Source organism: Lontra canadensis, unplaced genomic scaffold (assembly GCF_010015895.1).
Source record: "Lontra canadensis isolate GAN:19392208 unplaced genomic scaffold, GSC_riverotter_1.0 scaffold2, whole genome shotgun sequence".
NCBI classification, from domain to species: Eukaryota; Metazoa; Chordata; class Mammalia; order Carnivora; family Mustelidae; genus Lontra; species Lontra canadensis.
Genome location: NW_022630996.1, coordinates 48,865,773 through 48,888,360, shown reverse-complemented (window position 1 = coordinate 48,888,360; position 22,588 = coordinate 48,865,773). Strand labels below are relative to the sequence as shown.

Here is a 22,588-nt window from a genome sequence, read left to right as displayed (position 1 = left end):
TACTATCTTACTGACATTTCAAAGCCCTTCTTCAAATTTAGGTTTCAATTAGAAAAAATTTCAGATTATAAGTGAAAGTGTTCATGTAAGTGAATTTAGAAATTTAGGTCTATATATTCTTTAAAAATATTGACTACATCTAAGTGGTATTTAGCCCAAGACTTTTTCATTTACTTTTTGTTATATACATTAGTGCCATTAAGGGAAAACTGTTTAGTTGTTATAGGGATATTTAAATATTATGCCGAGGAATATCTGTGTATTTCCATCATGATGCATTGTTAAGTTCAGAGCACATATGTTTAAAAGATGATGCTTATTGAAGAATAATGAGGACTTTTAACTATCAATGGTGAATTTGACTTAATTTCAGTCTGTGTTAGGTAGTGAAAAAAATAGATCCTGAAAACAATCAAAGAAAACTTCTCCCTTTCTTCAGATTAAGGAGAAATCAGTACTGGGTGTTTCAAATGAATGGATACACTATCACTTACAATAATCTCCATGCTTGTGGAAGGGAGACCAAAGCAAAAATCATGATAAGCACAAAAATGTTGCTGGAAGCAGTGTCTTGTGAACTCTTTGGTCATGCTACTTTCTTTCACAGAATTTTAAGTTTGAAAATCAGACATTTATTAAAAAAGTCAAAATACCTGCCAAGGAGGAATATTTTATTAGTTCATAGTTGATAGCTGTTTTCTTAACTATTGTGGTGGGGCTAGTTCAACACACAGGAATTAGAGTTGGATCAGAAAGAGAATCTCTGCACATTCCTTGAATCTGGGGGCTTATTTCCCCATGGTGTCCAGTATATTCTATAAAGTGCAATTTTGTCATATGTTTCCTCAACAGGAAATATTTTGTGCTTCTGGTTCTATGTTCTACATAACTTTGTATGTGGTAGACAATAAATACGAGGTGGATACATACTATGAAAATCTCAACAAAAACCCATGAAGCCATTCCTATAGTATATTTCCAATATTACGATTCCTCTTCTTAGTACTGAATTGTAGAATGCTGAGCACCAGGAATGAACACAGCCAGTCGTAATTGACATTGATAGTACTCATAGCTATTGGAATAATTGAAAATGTACATTTTTGATCAATTAATATCTTCATGAGAACTCATATTTAATAGAGCTAATAAAAACACTAAACCTATTAGAATATTCAGAAAGCAGAGAGAATGGTACATAAGCTTTTGTAAGATTCTTCTAAAGATACTAATTATGTTGCATATCTTATAGTTATTTTCTTTTAAAAAAAGATTTTTTTATTTAAAGAGAGAGCACAGAGGGAGATTGTGAGGGAGAAGCAGACTCCCCAATGTACAGAGAGCCCAATTCAGGGCTTGATTCCACAACCTGATGCAAAGGCAGACACTTAGCTGACTGAGCCACCCAGGTGCCCTTATTTTATCGTTATTTTCAAAAAGTTATCAGTTCCATGTTTCATTGACAAACATGCAATTGATAAACAAAATTCTTGAGCTGATACTTTCTTTGATGCCTGCCTTATTTATTATGTACTCATGGTATTCGGCACATAGAATTTTCTTCACAAAAGTTGGTTAAATAGCTTGAATTTTATATCTTCCTTTATGAATGTTTAAGTTGTACAAATCGCATTTCCAGCTGAGTTGAAGAATTTTCAAATGCCAGAGAGGTTCCCAGAACCAAAGTTGAAGAAAACTTTTGTTGCTGAAAATCTTTTCTTAAGCTCAGGCTCCTCAGTTTTCAAATGTGGTTGATTTTAATTAAAGTTTAAAGAGAAAAAGAAACCATTGGAAAGATATTGGAACTAAATAATTCACTTCTGGTGAATAGGGAGTTTGCAGTTTGAGTTAATGGTATTCATTACACTGATTAAAAGCAGTGAGCCATTTTGCCCTTGTTTATTTTCCAAACCAGTGTTTTCAGTAATGGGGGTGGTTGGTATTTGATGTTTTATCTGATGAGGTATTTACTGATGGGCTGCTTTGACTTCTCTGCTTAAATTGATAACCACTTGAAAGGAGCTTATCAGACAAAAGAACAACTTCTTTTCTGGAGCTGGACCATTTATTCCAAGTTTAGACAGTGAGAAAACAATTGAGTAGCTTTTATTGCCACCAGCTGTGCTATGGTTATTTGAACAAATGGAAGATTAAAGGAAATGTACAATCTCATTATATACAGCATTACCCAAAATCAGGATTCTTTTGCCTAATAAATATTGCATTTGTAGTTGGAGAACTTATAATTACTTGGATTTCAATTGCTGTGATGAGTTTGCTGCTCTTTGAAGGCTCATGTGGGTCTATCAAAATTGAATCTTCTAGAATTTCAGAGAAGATAATGCTGCAGGGTTCGTAGCAACTTTATGATTGACTTCCAGATGTATGTATATATCTATACATATATATAATACAGTATATATTTTAATATATAATATAGTATATTACAATATATAGTATAGTTTAATATAATATGTAATATAGTATATATTATTTATAATATGCATACATATTCTATAATGTATATATTATGTATTATATGACATAAGTATATATTGTATATAATGTATCTATTATATGTAACATATATTTAGTATTTAACAGTAATTATATATCCACATACTACACACACACACACACATTCCAAAATAAACAACTTGAAAAATAAAACAAACTCTCTAAACTTTGAAAAATTACATCTCTCATCAAGGAAGTCCAGTGATTAATATCATTTGGCTACTCTAGGACTTTGGAAAAAATGAGAAGTGGGTGTTTAAATGTTTTAAGAGGTAATTTTCCAAGCAATTGAGCAGGTAGTTAAAAATACCTTGTTTTCATTTTCTTGCCTGAGATAATCCTAAACTCTAAAGGTCTGAAGGAGAGTAGAAGAAGCCACTTTGAACAGAGTCAGAAATCTATGCCCCAGATGTAAAATCTTCAACTTGCCAGGCTTCAGGGTTCATTGATCAATATATGGAGTCATTGTATTTGAAATATGAACCATTGTGCCTCCTTGTCAAACTGGGAATGGCTTTTTGTGGTTTGGTCATTCTGTTGACCTAAATATGTAATTTCATGGTAATTGTTCTTGTCCCTGTTCATTGGTATAACTCATTAAATGTTGTCATTGAGGAGAGATGAACTCTTCATTGAGACAGAGTTAGACTGTAAAAAAGGACTAGAACAGGGTTTTGGAACCTCAACACTTGCTGTATTGAACTTTTGGACTCGATAATTCTTTGTTGTGGGGGCTGGTTGTGTGCACTGCAGGATGGTTAGCGGTGTCTTTGGCCTCTATCTATACATGCCAGTAGTGTTCTACTGCCACACTATAACAACCAAAAATGTCTCCAATTGTTGCCAGATGTCCTCTGCAAGGCAAAATTGTCCCAGTTGAAAGTGACTATGATAGACAATGACCTCCTGGCAAGTGTGGTTGTTCTTACTCATCTCTGTGTCCTCTATACTTATGAAAGGGCCTGGCATAGAGTTGGACTTGAATAAATGTTTGTATACATTTTTTTAAATAGATGATTTAGGGAAGAAAGGTGGTTTATTTTTCTATCACTTTTCTGCCATTGAGTTCTTATTAGTAGAACAAGCATGAAATAAAAAAGATTCAATGCTGCATTATTTATAAAAAGCAAATAAAGTCAGAAAAATATCTGAATGCCCTACTAATGTAGAAAATAGCCAAGTCATTATGGTTCATTTTTAATTTTCTGTGGAATATTATACATTCATAACATGGGTCATGTACCAAATCTTTTAAATGACATTGTTTTTATAAAAAGTAGTTTATAAACTTAAAAGAATGATTTTTTGAATATGTATGTATGTATACATACATGTAAATGCATTATTTTTAGGTGAAAAGAAGAATAAGAAGGGAAATGCTATCTTATTACTCATGGTTGCTTCTGGCATTATGATTAGATTTTATGTTCACCTCTGAATCATTATTGAACAATGCCTTCTTTTTCTATGGTCTTTAGAAAAGCCAAATAGAAAACAGCTAAGTTTGAGTGCATTTTGTATCTTCAAATTGGCATTTTGTTCAATTTTTAATGAAAAGACAAAAGTAAATTACAAGATTTACTTATTTTTTTTGAAATTAAGTTACCCAAATTTTCTTGTAATTGTGTTATTTGATTTGACAAGAACAAATGTAGCATCAACATTGATTTGGTATACTAAACATAATCTGTAAAGAATACTTAGTGTATTTAATAATTATACAGAATGTTCAAGAAATAATTTCTATGAAGTTTGTCTGAATTGCAAACATCCCTATGTACTATTGATCACCTCTCACCGTTATTGCTTGCCATCATATGGTAAAACTTCCTGGTAGAAATTATAATTAGGGGAGGAAATATAGTTGCTGCAAGTATATAGTATATGACTTTAAAAGAATAATGAAATCGGAGTTATTCGAATCTCACATGTGTGACTGTATGTATACCTGTATACTCACTTGATGTAGATGTGTATATTAAAGTGAGATTGTGTAGGAGCTATTTGTGAATTAATCCCAGCTTTCTTGTGTAAGTACATTTTAGGTGCATACATGTTGTCTTGGAATGAGAAGATCCACAGCTTAGAATATTAGTTCCCATTTCTGCCTCCTTGTCATCATATTGGACCAGAAAGCCCTTATATTTCAGGCTGCCATGTGTTTTGAGTGAGAAGTCAACAAATATTTGATATTAGTTTCCCCCTTATTTTCCTGGATCCTAGAAATGCTGTGATCTGAAATTTTGTGCACCCCATGACTTTCCCCCAGGCTGAACACTTTGTTTTACTTTCTAATTCCCTAAGTTTTCTTGAAGCCTTGGTTTTTACAGCACTTCCTCAAGATGGGCATTCCATGATGCCTTCTCTCTCGGGTCCCCAGTTGTACTCATAGCATCCCGCACTTCCCTTGTCATAACACTTTAATACAGAATAGTGAGTTCTTATTTAACATCTGTCTTCTCCAGGAGCCCGTAAGCCTCTGTGAGACTGGGAGCCAGGCACATTCTATTTACTAATGTATTTTTAGAATGTATTAAGGTGCCCAGCATATAGACTGAATTTGATAAATATTTGATAAATCATTGAGTGACTGAATGAAGTAAGAAATCTAAATTCCAGACTTTGATGGGGGACAGAGTAAAATGCATGAGAAACAATTTTCAGGTAATGTAGAATAGTGCATTTGCTGAACAATGACTGGGCATCGAATGCTGTTTTTCTTTTACCACCAAAAGTTCTGATTTGGATTACATAGAACTTTGGAAATGTGAATTTTAGTAATGCAGTAAATTGTTAAAGAATAGCAGTATTGCCAACATTTATTTTCTTCTAAGATGAGTGCTAGCCATACTAAAAGTATAGTTATCACATTTGGATCAAACAATTCCAGTTAAGAGAAGCATTACTTAAAAACCTTAGCAGTGTTGGGTGGGTGCTTTTCACATCTGGAAATTAACACTCCTTTCAGTCTCTTGATTATATGTTAATCTTGTAAACATATTGTTTCTTCATAGGAACATGTTTCAATATATATGTATTTTAAAATACTAAATATGTACACAATATATTTAAAATTAAGTATTGTGTCTGTGTGTGTGTGTGTGTGTGTGTGTGTGTGGGTGGGTGGGTGTGTTATAGTATAACTCCATCACAGAGTCAGTAAGACGTAAGGATAATTTTTTCTACAATAAGTAATTTTATACCTCTTATTATGAATCATATTTAAAAAAATGTTTAAGAATGTTTCACCCTTGATTTTAACTTTCTCTTCTTGATGTCTGGAATGTTGCCTTCTGCAACACTTTCTGCCTGCCCTTAGTTTCTTCTGAAATTTGTCTCTAAAATTTTAGTTAATTCTTGTCTGAATTTTCCCCCATGTTAATTTTACCTTAACTGAAATTAAAACAAAATAATGCCCAATAGTATGTTTATGGTTTATCATCGTTACAGAATTTTATTTCTCATGTAAATATCACAACATTTTGTCATTCATTGATTCATAATCAAAATGCATACAAGGAGCACTGAATGTACAATGAGCGCTGGATACAAAGATCAAGACAATGTATTTCCATAGTTAGAAAATACAATGGAGGATGTCTGTAACATTTGGCACATGCTAAAAAAGAGCCTAAGAATAAATTGAATAAAAGATAAAAAATACCTTCTTGTACAAAGATGATCTTTAATGAAAGGCATTTGAGAAGAATTAAATAAATAGAGAAAGATACTATCCTCATGAATTGAAATATTCAGTGTTACTAAATTTTTAATTCTCCTCAAATTGAGTTATGGAATTCTAATCAAGTACCCAACAGATTTTTTTATGGAATTCAACAAGCTAATTCTCAAATTTATGTGAAAAAATAAAGGGCCAAGGAAAGAAAAGAGAGTCATGAATAAAAAGAGAAAAAAATGGGAAGAATGGCATTAAGACATATGTAGACTTCTTACAAAACCCTAATATTATACATGATGCATAGCCAAATGGATTAGACTACATTGCCAAGAAAGCACCAATTTATATGTGGAAACCAGATATATGACAAAGGTGGCATTGTTGATCATCAAAGAGATGAGTTATTCAATAAATAGTACTGGGACAAAAAATTGAATTTGTATCCCTACCTCATAAAAGCACAAAATTTCAGATGAATTAAGGATTTACATTTAAATACAAATTTGGAAAATATGATACAGAGAATGGAAGAATTTTCTAAGCAAAATACAAAACACTATACCAAAGGAAAGGATTGATAATTATGAACAATAATTATGAATATTAAATTTGTTCAGTGAAAGAAAAAGAAACAAGTCAAAGACTGGGGAAAGATATGTGTGACATAAATATGACAAAGGATTAACATTCAGGATATCAAAAAAGAAAAATAAGTAACCCAGGGAAAACAGGACAAACAAGAATAGTCAATTTTGATAAAACAAAATCTAAATGGCCACTAAACAACCTAAAATCATGATCAGGGAAATGCAAATTGAAGCTACAGTGTTATGCAATTGCGCACAACCATTGTTCTGACAAAATAACAAAGTACAACAATACCAAGTATTGATGAGAATGTGGAGCGGTAGGAAATTCTACCATACTGGGGAGAAGTGTAAATTAGTACCACTTCTGAGAGCAGTATATTCGTAAATATGTAGTCAAGTTGTGTGCATTATTAGGGCCCATCTAGCAATTCCACTGGGAGGTATATCACAGAGATACTCCTGTGTACACAAGACATGTACAGAAATGTTTATTTCAGCATTGTTCATAATACTGAAAAACCAGAATCAAAACCAAATATCCATCAATAGGAAAATGGATAAATAATTTGGGGTATTTTCATGCAATGGAATATTACGTGTCTTTTTTATAATAAATGAGATAGGCATGTATAATCCTATAATCTCAAAAATATGTTTACTCTGTGTTAAGATTACACACATATGAAATAAAATCAAAGGCCTGCTTATGAGTGACAAGAACTAAATTCTTTATGAAACTTGAAATGGAATTAATGATAGGCCAGGTGTGGATATTGAAAGGCTAACTTGTAGCATAAGGCAAGGGAAGTTCACCCAAGAGCAGGTGTGGACTTTGGCACAGTATTTCGTCTAACTGTACTTTTTAAATTCTTATGTGGAAACTTAGCAAAACAAAATCCTCTTATGTTCTACAAATACTCTTTTGAATTTCTTGGGTAATGCATTCAGCATGTATCAAGCTTTTTGATGTTATTTTAACATGTCTTTCTGTAATTGTTTTTTAAGTGTGGCACTTGAGTTTTCAGGACTGTTTTGAGTTGTGATTGATCATTGTACATGCATTTTGAATAGGGACATCTGTCTCTGAAGCATATTATGTCTCCTGACATGCCATTTCTCAGATTGACAGAGCACCTCTAGAGGGCATAGGTTTTAATAAGAGAGAATATGTGATTTTTTTTTTTCCCATAGAAAGTGGGTGGTGTTACATTTTATAAAGAAATAATGAATAGTTGGAATGACAGCTTACCCAATTTACTTTTTTTATGAGCCAAATATAAAACTAGAAATAATGCTTATTCATTTTAGCCTTTATAATATTCACTTCAAACATTTTTATAGGAGAATATTTACTAAGTTTGGTCATAGTCATAGCAGACAGTGACAGAAGTGGCTTCTTTGTCTTTTTCTCCTCAATTTTTCTTTTTGTATCCTTATTATTTTTCTTCTAGACCATAAATGTCTTCTTACATTCTATTATATGAGCAAATTCACATTTTAAATCACTTTGGAAGGTTGTAATTTTAAAAAACATGTTATGGTTTTTTATTACTAATTTTAAATCTGTTTTGATACTATTATTATAGTCGTTCAGTAATCATAGTGCAGTTCTTAAAAAAAAAAAGATACAAGGATGAATGAATGAGTTTTCTGTGGACTCTTGCCCTTGAGGAGGCCTGACTTGAGTGAGAGAACTAGATAAAAACACCTTCATAATGATAAAATGGGAGCACTCAGGCAGAAGTAGGGATGATGGCCTGTGACGCTGAAGAAGCAGGGACAAGCTCTCTTGAGTGGGGTGACACTGAGCAAGCTGACAGACAAGATAACTGATCTAAGTCTAAACAAGTGCATTTGTTGGGGCGCCTGGATGGCTCAGTGGGTTAAGCCTCTGTCTTAGGCTCAGGTCATGATCTCAGGGTCCTGGGATCGAGCCCCGCATCGGGCTCTCTGCTCAGCGGGTAGCCTTCTTCCACCTCTCTCTCTGCCTGCGTCTCTGCCTACTTGTGATCTCTGTCTGTCAAATAAATAAATAAAATCCTAAAAAAAAATATTTAAACAAGTACATTTGCCAGGAAAAAAAGAAGGAGGGCAGACAGCTGGAAGAGCAAGCCTAAGTGGATAGAAGAGGGAAAGGTCTTGGCTAGTTGATGAAAAATGGGAACTTCCTTGTACATGGAGACCAGGTCTGTGCAGGAAATGACCAATAAATCTAGAAAGGTGGAATTTTCATTTATGTATAGTATTTATAGTCCTTTGCTTCCACTTTGCTTTACTCTATTATATTGCCTTGCACTACCCCCTACTCCAGACATTTCTTAGTCATTGGAGAGGAGTCACGGGTAGTTATATTTCCTACCTCATTTTCTCAGTACCTAACAACTTCTTTCAGGTGTCTTGATTTCCAGAGATGGGACTTAAATTTCAATTACTGTGTTCAAAAGATTTCATGAAAGGTCCTACACTTGATCCGACTAAATGATTGGCCGATTTCCTAACTAAAGAAAATGTTCATGGTTTAACAGGTCACCGATTTAAATTTCATTGATGAATTCTCTCTTTGTTTGGTTAATATTACTGGTTCTTGAGGATACATATTAAAAAAATGTTTATGACGTGTGTGTTTATGGAACTAAAGTTTAAGGTTATTTTTTTTCCCAGTCTGTGTCACTGCACTTGCTTAACCCTACACTTGCAACATCCTCCAATCAGGAAGGTATACCACCTTGAACTTCGATTTTGTAGAAAGCTCCTCCTTTGAAGTGTTTTAATTATGACTTAACAGTTTCCCATTTCTGGGTATTTTGGTAAAATTTTAGAGCATTTAGAAATCATATGCCGTTCCTTTCAGTTACAAGAAATTATCCTTTTATTTCCATGATCTGTTAAATGGGTATTTTGGTACTTAAAACATGTCAAATGATTAGCTTCGTGTCTAGAATGTTTGCCCTAAACAGCTTAAAGGCATGTGTTGTTTGTTCACATATAGCAATGACTTTAAAAAATTAAAAAAAAAATCTTTGAATGGACTGCTTTATTAAAATAATGGAAGAACTCAGTAGAGGAAGAACTCCCAGGGAAGAGGTTAAATAATATAAATAGCTCTGCTGAGAGTGCAACAAAGTTCTCTATTGTGCTGTTGCCACAGCAGCACCAATAATTCAAAACAAGGAAATGGAGTCTCATGTTTAATATAATACAGACTTTTCCCTAGAACTTCTGTGGTCTAGGGTTTTTCAAGGATTGGCATGTTTATCTACATATGTCTAAATTTAGATATGCCTTTTATGTAACATGGTGAAAGAGAAGTACTTAAAATTCTATAAGATGCAGTTATTTCTTAAGTATTTTTGTTTGTTTTAAAATTGACTTTAAAATATCAGGAATTTTCCTGGTAAAATAATGCCCTAGGACATTGTGAATATGTGCATATGGAGAGAGACATAATCTTTTATGCATTTTACATTCAATTTTAAAAGGTCACTTTGGAAGGTATGAAGAAGTGTTTGGTGTAGCGCAAGAGTGAAAAGTGATTTTTTTTTTTTTTTTTCTGTTGAAGCATTTTAATCCCGTAACAAGAGCTACCTCTGCTATAGTAGTGAGTATTCCATTCTGAAAGTCCAATCTGGAAACTCAGAAACATGGATGTAGAAGTTACCAAGTTTTGAAGTAAATTTTCTGTCATTTTAGAGATAAATTTGAAAGATATTGGACTGCTATCTCAGATACATATAGAATTCACTGTAAAATAAAGCACAACTTAAACTCTGCCAGAATCATTCTAAAAAGAGTAAAAGCTTATTTACAAAAAATATTCAAATGTAATATACTACATTTTATTAAACACATTTGACACAACATAGTCCAGATAGAGACTTCCTTTAGAATATAATTTTTCTTGTCCCTGTGTTAGCTATTTTGTCTCACTATCTGCCTACTTGGCTTTCATATTACCAATTTAACCCTTATTCTTACTAAAAAGTAGTGGTTAGGCAATTCTGATTGTTATGAGATAAGAATAAATGAAATGATTAGGGAAATTTTTATATTCTGATCTTCTCTACCCAATGACTTCATGATGAAGATGATGCAAAAAATTGGTCAAATGTCTTCCCAGTATGAATGTGTGTTTGCATTTTACCCTTTTAATAAGGACAAATGTTGCCTAGAAGCTAGTTTTCTCAAAGGCTTAATTCACATTCTATGTGTACATTGGCCAACTACTATTTTTTACACGAAAATTTTATTAAGGAATTATGATTCCATTTCACTTATCTCTTCTGTCTAGTGTCGAAAGGGGAATTCTCAGAGGCTTGAGAAAGTAATTGTGCATTAACCTTAAAAACGATCAAAAAGTTAAAAAGGAAGGAAAAGGAAAATATTCATCCATTCAGCAAATATAAGGAAGTACCTCTGTTGCATTTCTAGGCACTGGAGAGAAAGTATTAAAAATGTTGGGATAGCCTCATGAGATATACTTAAAATAAATACTTGAGGAGAGGATTTCATGATAATGTATTGAGATTTTCTAGTGTTGTTATGACTCATTCCATTCATTCACTCATTCAGGCAATACTTGCCTCATGAGAACATCAAAATTTTTATTATGTAACCTAATCTCCCTTTCTTCATCCAATTTTTTTTTTCCAATTTCTCAAAAGGAATAAAATCTTAAACATTAAAAGGTCTTCACTGTCATTGGAAAACAGAGTCAGGTTTATCCATTCTAGGATAATTCTTTCTTTTATTTTACCATTCCCATCCCAACCTCGATGCTTTATTTTTAGTGTGCCTGAGGAAGACCGAGTGTGAGATTGAAGAGCAGAGCTCTGTCTGTGAGTCTGAAACAGAGTCACAGTCATCTCTGTATCCTGGAGGATAATAAGCTTTCTGTACGATTTGCCATGTTGTACAAGGTAGTAGTGAGCATCATAATTATTCATTGGCTTCTATCCACAGATTGTTCTCTAGAGGAGGGAAATACTGCATGAGCTTTGTGGCCAGTTTTCCTGTTCAGACTCAGTATGCTTGGTGGAACATGTTTTTATAGGTACTCTGTTTAGAGAGAGAAAGGCTGACAAAGGCTTCCATGACTTTCAGTCTTTAAATGATGAAAACTGAGGACCTGGTGGAGGATTTCAGGAAACCACTTATTTAACTGACTCTCTTTTCAAGGAAAATGTATTTCGAAGGATAATGGCCTGAGATTTGACTCCAAAGCTTCAATGTAGATCAGAAATTCTTCAGGCTGAACTATATAGCTAATGCTCAATTACCTTAGCTTCTATTGAACCATATTCTAAACACCTTCTTTTGTAACCATCACCTTGCGCCGAAGTCTATATTTTTAGCCTTTAAGCAGAGCTCAAGCACTGTATTTAGACATCTGACTTGAAGACAAAAATTGCTCAGTGAGCAGAACAAATGTTCAGAAAATAACATTTCAAGGTTAGAGTTAGTGTCCTGAATAAAATTCCTTTTCTTCTTTTCCTCCCTACTGAATATAACATAAATAATGTACCCTGACTGGCTTTCAAGACTAAAAAATCAGAGAATAGCAGTGAACGTGAAGAAGAAAGAGGGAGTAATTAAAAATTGAAGGGGCTTCTGTTGAACTATTGTTTGCCTGAAACTAAGTATACATTTTATTCCTGATTCAATAGGATTATGGATCTTAAAAGGATTTAAAAAACCGTATGGTAAAGCTCGTAGAAAAAGTACCCGAATGAGCCTACAGCCACCTAAAAAATATTGAAAGAACACACACACACACACACACACACACACACACACACACAGACAGAGTCATTATAATATCCTCTCAGAGTAGAGAGGAGAAAACTACATAAATATTATTTATGCTTACTTGTAGTGTTGTGGTTAATCAATTTTTAACCTTTACAATGTGCTGGCCCTTTCTGTAATTGACCTTGCTTAATATTCACAATTCTGTGAAATAGGCATTATTAGCCCCATTTTATAAATGAGAAAATAAAGGCCAGAGCATTTAATAACATTTCTAAGACATCGAATTAATGGTAGCATATTATGGATATTTCTTAGGAAAATCCCAAAATGTTCCCTGAGACTCCCTAGTCTTGAGAAATAAAAACAGTTTAATTCTTAGGGGAATAGACGGGAGTGAAACAACACAATTATTATTGTTAAACAAGACATTGCAAGGTCCCCGGACCATTTCCAGAAAGGGAAGTCACATATTTGCACCGGGGGAAAGTGATTATCACTTGGTGGAAATTACTTTAAAGGAATGCAGGTCATTTGGCTTGTGTATGACTTGGTGAGGGACTTGTCCCTTTGTATCCCAGGAAATAAAGGATATTGTAATTGCATTTCACAATGGGCCGGTAAGAAATGGGTCTGGGCACTACTTCCTTTTCGCTGCCTGGTGCAGGGTATAATCTTCACTTAGTACAACACAGTCTTTGTGTAAACAGCTAGAACCCAGGACTGTTTTAAAGATCTAAGTTTCTCAACCTTGGAATAAGGTCCTGAAAGAAATGTTGGGAATTCTGGGTGGTTTTTAGGCATTGTATTTAGAAACAAATAAAGAACATGTGGAACTCTTTGACCCTTTTCTGATCCTCGGTGTTCTAATACTCAAAAGTACACTTTAACCCAGCAGAAGGAGGCATTCCATAGTAGGGCATAGTAATAATGTAAGGAGAGAGAGAATAAATCAAAGGTGAGTAAAAGATTTATTTTTAAACTTGGTGGAATACGAAGTTTATGCCGCAGAAAGTGTAACAGCCGGCTATTATTTGTTGAACTGATTATCTGTTCCTCTTTGCAGAATGGGTTGTATTGTACAGTACACATGGCTCAGATGGTATCTTAATTAGTTCATTTAAAATTCTAAAGGTTAGCATTGCATTTTTATGTTGAGTGTTGTGTTGTTCTAAAACAGATTTTTAAGTACTAAAATTTAATTCCATTTAGTGACTGAGTCATTGACTCTTTAAGACCTCTTGGAAGTTAACACCATTATTTACAGGTCAGCCTGGGGGAAATTCAGTGATTTGTTCAGAGGGAAGTAGTAGTAAAGGGCAGAGTCAACCATCTAAGACTTTGGATTTTCGAAAAGTATGAAAAACAGACAAAGTGATGCCATACTTCAGTTTCTATGTCTGTGGAGTGTTCTGCCCATCCCCCTACGCTAGGCAAACGAGAGGTAGAAAAAACACTCCTGTGGGAGTTGGACACATGTCTGTTCAAACCTTGTCTCATGTCATCAACTATCCCACTTGGCCAATTTAACCAGCCTTCATTTTCTTAAGTACTACTATGGTGTTTTGTGTGTGAATAGAAAGAAGTATGGAAGGTTACCACATCAACAATGGCTATTTTTGTAGTATGAATGATGAGGCGGTTTTTACTTCTGTCTTCATACATTTCTTCTGTTATTTGATTTGACAATATATTACTTGTATATTAGTTAAAATCTTCCCTTTAAATTAAAAAAATGTGAATTTTCTTTATTATTTACAAATGATATGCAAGATCTGCTAATTTAAACTTTTTTAAATCCCCATTAAACACTGGACAAATGATGGCTACATGAAGCATGAGACTCTGGGATCATTTCTGTGTCATTTGTTTTGATTTTTGGCTCAGAAAACATCACCTCAATTATATATTCAGTTGTGTGGTTTTTTTTTTTTTGGCCAATTCTTGGTTATTTCATCTTCCACTATAGTAACTGCAGAGAACAAAAGCATGTTTTGTTCTCATTTGGAATCTAATTTATTTCATAATCTTCAAAAATTTGGTTTTTTAAGTTGTCTGTAATTTTAAGATCACCACAGGTGAACTATCTGGAGTCCAAAAAAAAAAAAAAAAACTTTTTATATGCTAGACATTGATTTTCTAGTCAAAATTATCTGTAGTTAGTTCTGGTCCTCCATTTACCAAATACGAGACTTTGGTCAGTTTACTAGTCTTTGGGAAAATTAGTCTCCTCATCTGTGAAATAGATGGAAGAAAACTTAACCCTCAAGATTACTGAGATCATTAAAAGAGTTAAAATTTTCAAGTGTTTGTTATTATGGAGACTAGATGAAGATGGATTCCTTTCTCATTCACTTGATTTAAATTCAACACTCACTGTTACTATTGTCCCAGGTAAAAATTTGCTTATTCCTTTTGCAATAAATTGGATGTAGATTTTAGCAGTCTGTTTTTAAGAGTAATTGAATCTTGTGGAGTAGCTAAGATGACCAGATGAGACATTAACATAACATAACATATTGACATAAAGTTGATTTCACCCTAAATTGTCTGAGTTGCCAGGCAAGCTTCACTTTATCAAGGAATAAAATGAGAAATCCACAAAGCCAAAGTAACAATAAAAAATACTTTTGAAGCCAAAAGACCAAGTAAAGGCTGCTGTGATAATGGAGAAGATTCTGAAATTCATGAAAAGTACTGCACAATTTTTTGATGTTTTCAGACTTATGAAATATTTTTTTCCTGATGCTCAAAGTAGAAAAGTTGGCCAAAAAGAAAAGGCAAAAAGAAGAATATAAAATTTATCTGTAATTATACCATCCAGAGAGAATTATTCTTCACATACTGGGCTTTTAGTCTTTTTCTCTTGAATATGTGGATACATTTTATGTATAAGGTGGAAGGCTGTGAATGGAGTATGTTTGTGTTCCAAGATGTGGATAGTAATACACCGATGTTTTTGTATCTTTTTTACTTAACATTGTATTATAAATTTTTTAGCATCATTAAATATTTTCAATATCTTACTTTGTCGAAGTTGTATTATAATCTGTCATGTAATTATACCCTAATTTCTTTTATTATTCTCCTTATATTGGGCATATATAGACAATTTGCAGGTGTTCAACAACATTTTAAAATAACAGTGTAATGGAAATTAATTTACATAAATATCATTTCACATCTTTTTTTTTCCCCCTTAGAAATGATTCTTAGAGTCACTCCCAAAAAGCATGAGCTTTTAAAAAGATTCTTGATATACTGTGACAATTTTTTCCTCCAGGGAAGGTTTACCAATTTACATTCCTATCAGTAGTATATGAGAATACTCTTCACCTCATATGCTTATCATCATCTTATATTAGCCTCAACTGAAAGTAAAAATGTTAATCTTTCACAATCTGCATTTATTTGATTACTCGTGAAGCTGAATACCGTGTATCCTATTTACTGAGGAATACACACACACACACACACACACGCACACAAACACACACCCCCTCCCAGCAAGTATTAAATATATTGTATTCAATGGCAGTTTTAAAAGTTGTATTTCAATATATGTCAGTAAGCAAGATCTTGTCTAAAAATAATCACCTTAGCAGCAAATTTAGTCAAATGCTTAAACTGTTTTTAAAGAGACTACATCTGGCATGCTTTCCTCAGAAAGACATGCTGCATGATACTATTCTTATGAGATTTTCATATCACCTTTTATGCTGGGTAAGTGGTAACTGTTGCATTTACCCTGGATTCCCCAACAGTGTTGAACTAGAAAACTTTCAAACCTGCAAACATCTGCTTTTGTCATCAAAATTGAAATACATAACTGAAAGGAAAGTTCTAGTTCACAAACTGTACAATCTTCTGATTCTGCAGAATGGAAATGAATAAACTTGAAAACATATTTAAGGACTGAAGCTCTAGTCAGCATATAGCTGAAGACTGGAGAAAGGGTGAATTTCCTTTCAAAGTAAGCACTGGCATGATTCTACTCTCTAACAAGAAAAAGTAACATTTCCAAAAATCGGATCATCATTTCCACACAGATTTCTATGATTCTAAAAGTTCTTTTCTATACAGCCTGGTGGTACATTTTTATAAATTCCCCCAAAATCAGTAATGATTGCAGAATTTTGAGTGTGTATACCTGAGCATTTTAAATGGTCTTACTATGTGTATGATTTTTCAAGGTCTTAGCTTATTCTTCAAGGATGTCATGTTTGGTCCCTAAGAGGACCAGATTTGAAATGTTTCTAATTTGGGAGAAAATAAGCTTTTATTTGAGTAAAAATAAGGTCTAAGTCTTCAACAGATTGAAGGATAAACTGGCTTATAAAGAAGAGGTGTTTTTTTTTTTTTTTTTTTAAGATTTTATGTATTCCAGAGAGAGAGAGAGAGAGTAGGGGGAGGAGCAGGGGGAAAGAGACAAAGAGACTCTGTGCTGAGTGGGGAACCTGACTTGTGGATCAGTCTCAGGACCCTGAGATCATGACCTGAGCTGAAACCAAGAGTCAGACTCTTAACTGACTGAGCCACCTAGCCGCCCCAGAAGAGGGTATTTCTTAAGCCTTAGAAAAAGTTAATAAAATAATTCTATTGAATTCAAACATGACTTAGCTTCTAATAATAATTTTATAAATAGGAAAAAGATAATTAAATTATTAAAGCACCTTCATTTTAAAGGTTAACTTTTAAAATTATTATTATTTAGCTTATAGGGAAATTTATTTATTTATTTTTTTTACCTTTTAAAGCCCTAGATCCTTTTTAATCAACAGTTATTTGAGTGTTTTCGTTGTCACACATTCAGTCTTAGATCCTGGCCTGTGTGGCCTCCAGCTGTCTAATAAAGGAGATAAAATAATGTCTGATTATCTGGAGCACAAGGTAGTAAATCCTTTTATTTGGGCACATCCTTCTTCTGATTTGCAGGCAGCTTAATTTTTATATCTGGTCTTTAACCAGGGCTTGACATGGAGCAGAATTTAGTATTTGAGAGGAATTTTATTTGTGTGTACATTTTAACTGTGGTCCTTTCTGATTGTGTTCAAAGAAATTTTCATAGCTACTGTCCTCTAATGTTTTAAAACTAAGTATACTTTTGGTTGCTTATTACTTATTATAAAACCTTATGTGTTCATTTAAAAAAATTATTCAGTAAAGAATTCCTGTTAACATGTTGGCAGATACTCCAGAGTCAGTCCTATATAAGTCATGTATAATTGTTTTTACAAAATTAGATCAAAGTGCTTGGTCACCTGCTTGTTACACTAAATATCGTATCTTTGACATTATGTATTTTATAAATGTTGCTATTTTTCTAATTGACCAAGTAGTTAATGTTAGAGATCACGTTAGCCTGTAGAAAATTTGTGTATGATCCTAAGAGTGTTAAGAATCTTTTGAAATGAAATTTCACCTAGAAATCTAGATGTCTAGGGGCACCTGGGTGGCTTAGTCAGTTAAGCATCTACTTCTGGGTCAGTTTGTGGTCTCAGGGTCCTGGGATTGAACCCTACTCGGGCTCCCTGCTCAGCAGGGACTCTGCTTCTCACTCTCCTGCCTGCAGCTCTCCCTGCTTGTGCTCTCTCTTTGTCTCTGCGTCAAATAAATAAATAAATAAAATCTAAAAAAAAAAAAAAAAAGAAATCTGGATGTCTATTTTCTCTTGAAAGATGGAAGGCTCTGTACTACTCATAATCTCTGGGTCACAGTGGATAGAAGCTGATGGTAGCCCACATTACCTAAATTTGTGGTCTTTATTTAATGTTTCCTTCACTTTTTGATATTCCTGCCTGACTTCTGAAGCAGGTGAGTTTGCCAAGGGTAGTGGATTTTCTAGGGTAGTAGTTTTTAATGAGGTTGTCCTGGTCTCTAAGGCAAGTGTCAGAAAATTATCAGAATGTTTTCTAGATGCCACAATATTCGAAGGGTGCTTCTAGTATTTAGTGGGCTAGTTTCATGGATGTGAGGGTTTGGTAATGTGAGGGATGTTGCTACACGTGGAAAAATTTTTGTGTTATGCATTTCAGTTATTTCTTTGGATAGTGGGTGAAACACCTGTTTACAATTATTTGAGCCTAAAAACAAAATTGGCTGCACATATAAGAACTGTTTTATTCCGTTTTGGTGTACACTGATTTTCTAGGACTACAACTATCATATAATTTCACATTTTATTATTAGAGGCTCTATGACGAATTGTTCGCCATTTGGAAAATCATGTCACTGACAACAACATGGCTCATGGTATTTTCACCAACATACACAGCTCTATCAGTATGCATTTGTAGTTCCCTTGTTCAGTATTGAAAAAAGGAAAGTTCATGCTCCTTTGAAATCTTTTATGAATAAGGAATAGTTCTCAGCTCCTACAAGGAATAGTAATCATTTTTCATGTTTTCTTTATGTCTGTGGCCTGCGATTTGCCTTAGCATGTTATCTGGACTTCAGTTAATCTTATTTTTCATTTTACTTAAACATGTGCTAATAAGTCTGGTTCATTGCTTCTTGTCTTAACACTGGATTTTATTCTCATGCCCACTCAACTGTCCAGTCTTTCACTTGCCTACTTTTCTTGTAAGAATACTTCTTATTACATCTCTTCATCTGGATTTACTCACAGGGTAGTAGGGCAAGCATTGGAAGACTTCTGAGATGTGTAAATATTCATGTGTCAGAGCTCTTTATTGATTTTGAAAAACACGCTGAATAGAGTTTGGATTTAGAATCTATGAGTTTCGTTTTAGGTTAGCAAAAGACTATTGCAAAATACTTGTTTTAAATGGGAGGGGCTTTGTGCTTGATGAGCTTAGTGCTCTGGGTAGGCATCAAGGATGTATCTAAGTCCTGAGGAGGCTTACAGTCTTCTAGAAAGATACTACATAGAAATAATCTATCATTAGACTGAGAGGATGATGAAATATGCCCTAGGATTTCAGAGGGAGGCAAGTTGGTATGTTTGAATGGAGAAAGGCTTCTGGAAGAGGCTGAAGAATTTCGCCTCAATGTAGAAGCCTGGGGAGGCTCTTTTTTGAGAAAGAGAGAGTTAATTCTCTTTTGCTCAAGAGTTCCGTGTCTTTTCCTTTCCCTTCCTTGAAGATGCAGAAGCTACACATGTAAGTGAGAGAGTCATGGGTGTGAAATGTTGATTTTAGGTATTTTCTCCTCCTCTTAAACTCAGATACAAAGTTATGACCTTGAGGGCTTAAACTGCAATTGTTGCTCTTCAAGGAACTTGTAGCTGGCATCTCAGAACAAGGCATGAGTAGTATTTCACCTCAGTCTAGTACATTTTCTTAGCTTTAATTAGAAAGCAAACTTAGGAAGATGGGAAATAAATTCAATGGCTCTCCAAAGTTTTTCCTTTCCTTGTTTGATTAGGTGAGTAGGGGGAATACTAAGAAAGGAGAAATGACCATAATGAATTGCTAGCTTCCTTAGCTTCCCTTAGTTTACCAAATTTCACTCTTCTTGCATCTTGCATCACTATCACCACATGTGATGATATAACACTTTTAGAAGTTCTCTGAAGGGACTCATTTTCAGTTACTCAGCCAATCAAAGGCAAGGGTTAGTGAACTTCAATAATGTTTTGATTTTGGGAAAATCTTTTTCCTGTTACAGTGGGACATACACTTCCAAGTGAGTACTCCAGATTTAATTCAAATGCCACACATTGAAATAGCTCAGAAAATTATGTGATATAAAGCTCTGGGGTGACAGTGTTTTGTATATTGCAATCTTTTGGAGTTGGATCGTCACATCAGAATTATTTTATTTCATTAAAATCTGTCTTTAGGTGCTATATTTTCTTTTCATTTACTGCAGGTATTTTTACAACCTAGAAAACAGGTCAGAGTATTTCTTCAGAAGACATTTATTTAATTTTCCCTCGTCCAGAGGCACATGTCTGCTACTTGGTCCTGTTTTAATTGCTAATGTCTCAGCCAGGGCCCCAGGTTGTGGAAGTTTCTATATCTGGTAAACTGGCTTTATTCCAGGACAGAAAATTTATCAACAAATGAAACACCAGTGACTTCCCACACGTCCTCTGATTGCATTAAAAAATCCCTTCCCTTCCCACCCAGCTGAGAGTATGCTTGGAGTGTGGAGCTGACAGACATTCTGTCTCTTCCTCCTCCTCATTTTGTAAAATCATTGGTTTCTGTCGTCTGTTAGGCTTCTTATTAATAGTAATAAAATGTTCATTCATTAACTGTCTCATGCCTACGAACTAGATATTGTCACTCTCTTTCCCCTCAAGTTAGACTGTTTTTATAAAGTCGTGCTGTAGCAGAGAAGTGAGCTGGAAAACTGATTTTGGGTCTGTAGCATCAGGTACTATTTAACCAGTGGGAGGGACTGATAAAATTAGCAAGTTGACTAACCACTTCCCTTCCTTGTGGCTCTTTAATATTATAACGGATACAGAAAAGTTCAGAAGGACTGGGCTAGTTTTCGAAACCACAGCACACTTTGGCAAAGAGGGAATGTACAGCAGAATGGGTAAGTTTCTTCCTTTTAATCTTTTAGGAGAACTGTAAAAACAATAAAGGGTGGAAGTTTTTAAGTTTGATCATGCAAATCATCTTTAGTAGTGTGTAGGCTGTGGAAAGATAAACCTGCTACGAGAAGGGGGAAGCAGAAGGTTTTCCGATCAGCAGCAGTAGCTCCAGGAACAGCAAACATGAGTGGGCAGAAGATTCAAATCCTACAATATCTTCATTGGCCCACATAGGTCACAGTCAAACTCGGGGGGCAGTATTCTTGTACTAGTATAATTTTTGAAAGTTAAGTTCCTGCACTCTTAGTTCTTGCAATCCAGACTTTGTAACTGTCAGTAGAGTCATTGAGTTACTGAACCCAGATGTCCCTCTGGGTTCTGAAACAGCTTAAGGTCTTCAGTTATCTAGCCTGTGGTTTAAATTTGCATTGCTTTTAACTTTTTATTATGGAAAATCTCAAATACAAGCAGAAGTAGAGTGCACAGTGCCTAGATTGAACATGCTGTGTCACACAGCTTCAAGAGTTAGGGACTCGGGGTCCACGTTTCATGCACACCTCTGTGGCATGCTCCCCACTTTTGTCCTGTAGCGTTGCAATATTTTAAATATGCCAATTCTGAACGTTAAATGAAAGAGGCCAAGACTCTCCTCAAGGTTCCTATCCATTCAGTAGTATAAGTTTTAGAGAAATGTCATTGCAGAAAGCTGAATTTTGAGTCAAAAAAAGCAAAATCAACTTTCCAGTTGTTTGGCCAATGGGAGTGGGATTAGAGGAGAGTAGTAAACATTGTAGACTCTGGGGCTAGACTATTTGGGGTCAAATTTTGGTTCCATGCAATCCAGTGTTTTTGAGGAAGCTTCCTGATCTTTCTTTACCTTGGTTTCTCACCTGAAAAAATGAAGATAAACCAAAGTATTAATTTTTTTGAGGATCGGAGACAATGAGACCCTCTGAACGTGTAAAGACTTGGCAAGGTGCTAAGAACAGAGTGCTCACTTTGTTAGCTCCACAACTGTTTGCTGAAATGATTAGAGTGATAGAAGGGATGAGCTCTGTTTAGACAGAAAGCTAAACATGTGTCTGAGCATACTTGGTCATTTTCTGACATTGTTTTCTTTTGATTATTTGATGATGTGAGGCTGGGAAAAGTGTCCGTGGAGACATCTTACTTGCTCTTGAGCTCCTTGCCCTTACTCACCAAATTAATTCTCTCTGAAAAGAGTATCAGAGCTTGTCTTTTCCATCCTCTTTCTTTGAGGAAGAGGGGACAGAAATTTGTCTCTGCTCACAGAGCAAGGAGAAGTCAAGTTGAGGGGAGAGTCATGGGCTTCTCTCATCCCTGAGAAGGGATGTATTGTCATTGGATGTATGCAATGCTGCTAGGCCTGGGAGGCTGCCTTACATTTGAACTCTTGTCCTTTCTCTCAGAGACAGAACTCTATAGGCCTACTCAGGCCTTCCAGGGCTGCAAGCTGCCTAGATACTTTTCTCATTAGTAATGAGGGTAGTGAAATTATGAAGATGGCTGCAAGTGGGGAGGTGAGGA

General features: G+C 34.6%; 1 protein-coding gene across 8 annotated transcripts in view; it reads left to right on the top strand.

Annotated features, from left to right (window-relative positions):
• The window catches only part of HDAC9 (histone deacetylase 9), an 856,076-nt gene that overhangs the window by 108,624 nt on the left and 724,864 nt on the right, over positions 1-22,588 (top strand). The window contains exon 1 of one of the 8 annotated variants that reach the window (XM_032873686.1): positions 20,973-21,042. The exons of 6 other annotated variants lie outside the window; for them this stretch is intronic. In XM_032873686.1, the coding sequence (XP_032729577.1) occupies positions 21,027-21,042 (16 nt within the window). In that variant the 5' untranslated portion in view covers positions 20,973-21,026. Of the gene's footprint in view, positions 1-20,972; positions 21,043-22,588 lie in introns of those variants that run through there. One more of the 8 variants, XM_032873737.1, reaches the window with a different exon arrangement.